Source organism: Microtus ochrogaster, unplaced genomic scaffold (assembly GCF_000317375.1).
Source record: "Microtus ochrogaster isolate Prairie Vole_2 unplaced genomic scaffold, MicOch1.0 UNK14, whole genome shotgun sequence".
In the NCBI taxonomy this organism is placed as follows: Eukaryota; Metazoa; Chordata; class Mammalia; order Rodentia; family Cricetidae; genus Microtus; species Microtus ochrogaster.
The window spans coordinates 1,265,202-1,269,916 of record NW_004949112.1 but is presented as its reverse complement, the minus strand read 5'-3'; the positions used below and the strand labels follow the sequence as shown (position 1 = coordinate 1,269,916).

At 54.4% G+C, this 4,715-nt stretch overlaps 1 protein-coding gene across 2 annotated transcripts in view; it reads left to right on the top strand.

Annotated features, from left to right (window-relative positions):
* Ccdc114 (coiled-coil domain containing 114) overlaps positions 1-3,433 on the top strand; it is a 24,219-nt gene extending 20,786 nt beyond the window's left edge. For both annotated transcript variants that reach the window (XM_026789168.1, XM_026789167.1), the window contains 6 exons: positions 346-428; positions 528-696; positions 1,783-1,946; positions 2,021-2,118; positions 2,365-2,443; positions 2,659-3,433. In XM_026789168.1, the coding sequence (XP_026644969.1) occupies positions 346-428; positions 528-696; positions 1,783-1,946; positions 2,021-2,118; positions 2,365-2,443; positions 2,659-3,156 (1,091 nt within the window). In that variant the 3' untranslated portion in view covers positions 3,157-3,433. The remainder of the gene's footprint in view (positions 1-345; positions 429-527; positions 697-1,782; positions 1,947-2,020; positions 2,119-2,364; positions 2,444-2,658) is intronic.
* Positions 3,434-4,715: the final 1,282 nt, after the last annotated feature.

The following is a 4,715-nucleotide window of genomic DNA, read 5'->3' as shown; positions in this document are numbered from 1 at the left end:
TTGAACATTTCCTTAAGTGTCTTTCAGCCATTTTAGATTCCTCTGTTGAGAGTTCTCTGTTTAGGTCTGTACTCCATTTTTTTAAAAATTGGATTATGTGTTCTTTTGGTGTCCAGTTTCTTGAGTTCTTTGTATATTTTGAAGATCAGCCCTCTCTCTGATGTGGGGTTAGTGAAGATCTTTTCCCATCTGTAGGCTGTATGATGGAGTTTTTACAGCCTGTGTCTGCCTTGTTCCTGTTTGCTCTGTCTCTGTTTTTCTTCTTTGGTTCTGTCGTCTTTTAGCTCTTAGCAATCGATCGGTCTGTTTCTAACTCCTTGTCCCGGAACCTCTGCTCTCTCCCAGTGGAGGAACGCAACTTTGCTGAGTTTAACTTCATCAATGAGCAGAACTCAGAGCTATACCACCTTCAGGAAGAGATTAAAGAGGTGAGCCAGGCCCATCCTCCTCACACCCTCCCTACCTCCCATACCTTCTCCCACCTCCTTGGGCCTGGAGCAGACCCAGATCCTGCCCCTGTCCTGCAGATGCAGGAGGCTTTAGTGAGTGAGCGTGCCAGTCAGGACACCCAGCACCTGCAGCAGGAGCAGCAGTGCCGAACGTTACAGCAGGAAGTGGACACGGTGTGCTCTGAGTCCCAGCGGCTGGAGGCACGCCTTCAGGCTCTCCGAGCTCAGCTGGAAAAGCTCAAGGCTGGTAAGTGTCCAAGGCTCCAGCTTCTTGGTTAGGAAGGAGGCAGTGCCGCGTGGGCAGCTGGCCAGTAAAAGGCAACTCATGGCCAGTTCTGCATTTGCTTCTCTGACCATCCCACACCTTCCGGCAGCCCATCTGGGGTCCGTCTGTCCATCCATCCATTTTTTCCTCTGTCTGTTCATGAATGCCAGGTGTGTGATTGTTGGATCATAGACCAGGGCACTTTAATATTTACTGGAAAATGCAAACAGTTCCTGAGTGCTGGGATTAAAGGTGTGTTCCACCATGTCTGGCTGTTTTACTATTTTTTATGTGTGGGTTTACGTGTGTGCACAGGATGCACATGTTCCCCCCCTGTTTTTTTTTTTTTTTCGAGACAGGGTTTCTCTGTGGTTTTGGAGCCTGTCCTGGAGCTAGCTCTTGTAGACCAGGCTGGTCTCGAACTCACAGAGATCCGCCTGCCTCTGCCTCCCGAGTGCTGCGATTAAAGGCGTGCGCTACCACCGCCCGGCTCCCCCTCTGTTTTATAACGTCACTTGTCCTCTTGTATCAGGAGCTACCGTGCTCCAAGTAACCTTGTCTCATCTTAATAAATCCTGTTCTGAGGCACTGGGAAGGTTTATACTCCCAGCAGAGAACCTGGAGCCACACAGTTCACCCCTGGTCATCTGGCTGTGCAGAACGGCCCCTCTCTCTGCACAGGGACAGTTAGGTGGTTTGCTGTTACTAGCAGAGCCGCCAAGTTTAGGAAATGAAGATGTTTGTTCTAAGCGTGTCCAGAGATGGCGTGAGGCCTCTAGGGGACAGCAGGAGTGGCAGGTTCCCGGCTCACCTGTGTGGGGAGGCCGGTTCAGCTGTTAACCAGAGGGCCTGCAGTGAGGGGCCATAGTGGGGTGTCTTCTGGGAGCCCTGGCATTATTGGGTTGGTGGAAAGTAGGTTTATTTCCAGCCAAGGTGTGCCATAAAGGACATCTCGTCAGGTCCTCTGTGCCTCCTTGAGCTCTGAGGCTGGTAGCCGTTGTGCCTCGCTGTCTGGTCTTGCCTTTCCAGAGAGGCTGTGACCTGACGGAATGTCCTGTCTGACCCCAGATATCCAGCTTCTCTTCGAAAAGGCCCAGTGTGACAGCAGTGTCATCAAGGATCTCCTTGGGGTCAAGACCCACTTGCGGGATAGGGACATGCGTCTCTTCTTGAGCACCATCGAGAAGCGTCTGGTGCAGCTCCTCACAGTGCAGGCTTTCCTTGAGGTCCAGGTACATGACAGGGACGGAGCTATGGGGCCGCGCTTGGTTAGGCCTGCACTAACTCTGGGCTCCCACACTCTCAGAACCATACCCCTTTGGCTGAAGTTGCCCTTCTGGCGCTGGGCCAGAGCCAAGAGGACCCTCCAAAGAAGACCACTCCACTTCAGCCTCCGGACACCATGTGAGGCTCGAACAGAGCAGGGAGGGTGGATTCCAGGGGCAGACAAAAGGGTCAGGATGGAGGGTTTGGGTATGGCTTGTGGGCATGGCCTTCTGGGGCAGAGAGGGTGAGGTGGGAGCTTGGACGGAGGTGGGAGAGTGGGGAGATGGGGTGCTGGGGCTCCGAGGGGAGGGGAGAGGCACAGGACAACCGGGATCTGTGTATAAGGCAGAGCTGTGAAACTGGACTTTGTTTCTCCCACCCGAGGGAGGACCCCCCAGGTTTTGTGGTCAAAGAGGATTATCCTATGAGCAAGGAGGAGCTGCTGAATCAAGTAGTGAAGTCGGTGAGAGTGGGGGCCCAGGGCTGGGACAAGGGCTCTGCTGCCTGTGGGACTCTAACGCTGCCTGTGGGACTCTAACGCTGCCTGTGGGACTCTGACGCTGCCTGTGGACTCTAACGCTGACCGTGGGACTCTGACGCTGCCTGTGGGACTCTAACGCTGCCTGTGGGACTCTAACGCTGACCGTGGACTCTAACGCTGCCCCCCCCCCCCACCAGGTGGAGCTCCAGGACCTCCAGCAGCAGGAGGAGGCCGCCAGGAAGCTGGAAAGCAGCCCGAGCTTGGCCTTCTCCAGTACTCAGATCTCCCTGTCCGTCCCCACCCTGGGGACCCCCAAGAGGACCAGCGTAGTCCCTGAGTCCATTCTGAGCCACAAGACAAGCCGAGGCCGTGGCGCCGGCTCCATAAGCCACGTCACCTTTGGTGACTCTGGCTCAGCCGCAGGTCCCATGACCTTGGCTTCTGTCAGTGCTAGTGCAGCACTGGCGTCCAGTCGGGGCTCTGTGGCGGGCCGTGGGGCCTTCAAACACACCAGCTCCAGCAGCTACCTGGGCTCCACTGGCTACATGGAGACCAGCCGCGGTCAGGAGAGCACAGGAGGCGGCGTGCAGAGCCAAAGCATGGGATCGGAGTTGAGTAGAGGCCACGGCTCCAGCAGCGGCCCCGGATCCAGGCCCAGCTCCTCTACCAGCAAGGACTCGAGGGGCTACAACTAGGCCTGCAGGCCTCCCTGCCCAAGCCCTTGGCAGGTTCTCTAGCCTTAGTCTCCCTCCTCCCCAAACTCCGCCCCTCTCCGCCCAGGCCTCTTGAGTTCCCCATCTCTTCCCACCTCCTGCTTGTTGTTAGTTCCTCTGCCTTGGCTTTGACTCTGTGTCCCTCTTCCTCCGTGCTCCCCAGCATCCCTGCATCTGAGGTCTCTGTCTCCTTACTGGACCCCTCTCCGTTGCCTAGGTGAACTGTAACAATAGGAAATAAAGGTCAGAGCCCAGCTTTTCCCCAGCCTGGTTCCTTCTAGCGTATTCAGACATGGCTTCAGCTGTTTCCAGCTCAGGGAAAAATATCTGCGAGCCTGTTCCTGCATCTGCCTACGCCAGTGCCCATCCATCTCTGCATCCACCCACACATCCATTTTCTGCCTTTTCCCTATTTCTAGCTCTGCTGAAATCTGTATCAGTCAGGACAGGCTGTGCTGTGCTGCAGTAGCCGACATCCCCTGCATCTGGCTCTTAGGTAGCCAGAGTTTCTCTTGCCTCTTTGTGGGTGACTTAGGACCTCTATTTCACTTCATGATCTTGTCTGACAAAACAACCTCAATCTGGAGAAGTGGGCCTGGGAAATAAAAGATGGCAAAGCAGATGCAACTCTTGGAGGTCAACGTGGATCCACTGGTCCCGTCATGCATATCTCCTAGTGGAACAGGCTTTGGCAGGGGATGGAACTTTACAGACAACCCTGACTGGCCCCACAGTGGGCCACAGTGAGCTGCGTGTTGAACTGAGGCACATTAGGACACAGGGGATGGCTCCTGTCTGAAGTGGAGCCGTGCCTAAATGCTGTCAGAATTTAACCTAGCCAAATCCAGAGGAAATTCATCATTTACCCTCTAGGCCTCCCTCCCTCCAGATGGGTCAAACCACCTGTACTTCATGGGGGCTTGTGAGAGTAAAATCACTTTGATGCCTGTGAAGCATCTGCCACGGCCTGCCCCCTACAGCACAGATGCACAGATCTCAGCGGACCAGGAAGGGGAAACTCAGGAAATGGATGGCGGATGGAGGGCTGCAGGTTGTGTGTATGCATGCATGCAGAAGGGATGCCTTGACTATGTACACCACCCATCACGCTGCCAGTGTTGTCCACACGGCTGCTAAATTGTTGCCTGTAGAACGAGAAAAAGTCTGTACATTTTCAGTTCAGATGCTCATAAAAGTATTCCCAGTGTGTGCTTTGCTGAGTCTCCATAGAGAGAGGCAACGCTGGGGAGAGTGCTGGGTGGTTGGACACACAGAAGCTGGGGCCTGCCTGGGATCTTTGGGAAATGTCCCTCACCCAGGCTATTATACCTGCTTCTGGGTCATGAGGCAGCAAGAAGGCCCTTGTCAGATATGTATCTTGTACTTTCAAGCTGCCAGACTATAAGAACCTCTTATATTTTATTTTATATTAGGATCTCACATGGTTCATGCTGGCCTTGAACTCCACATGTCGCAGAAAAGGACCTTGAAGTTATGATTCCTGCTTCCACCTCCCAAGTGCTGGGGTTGCAGATGGAGGC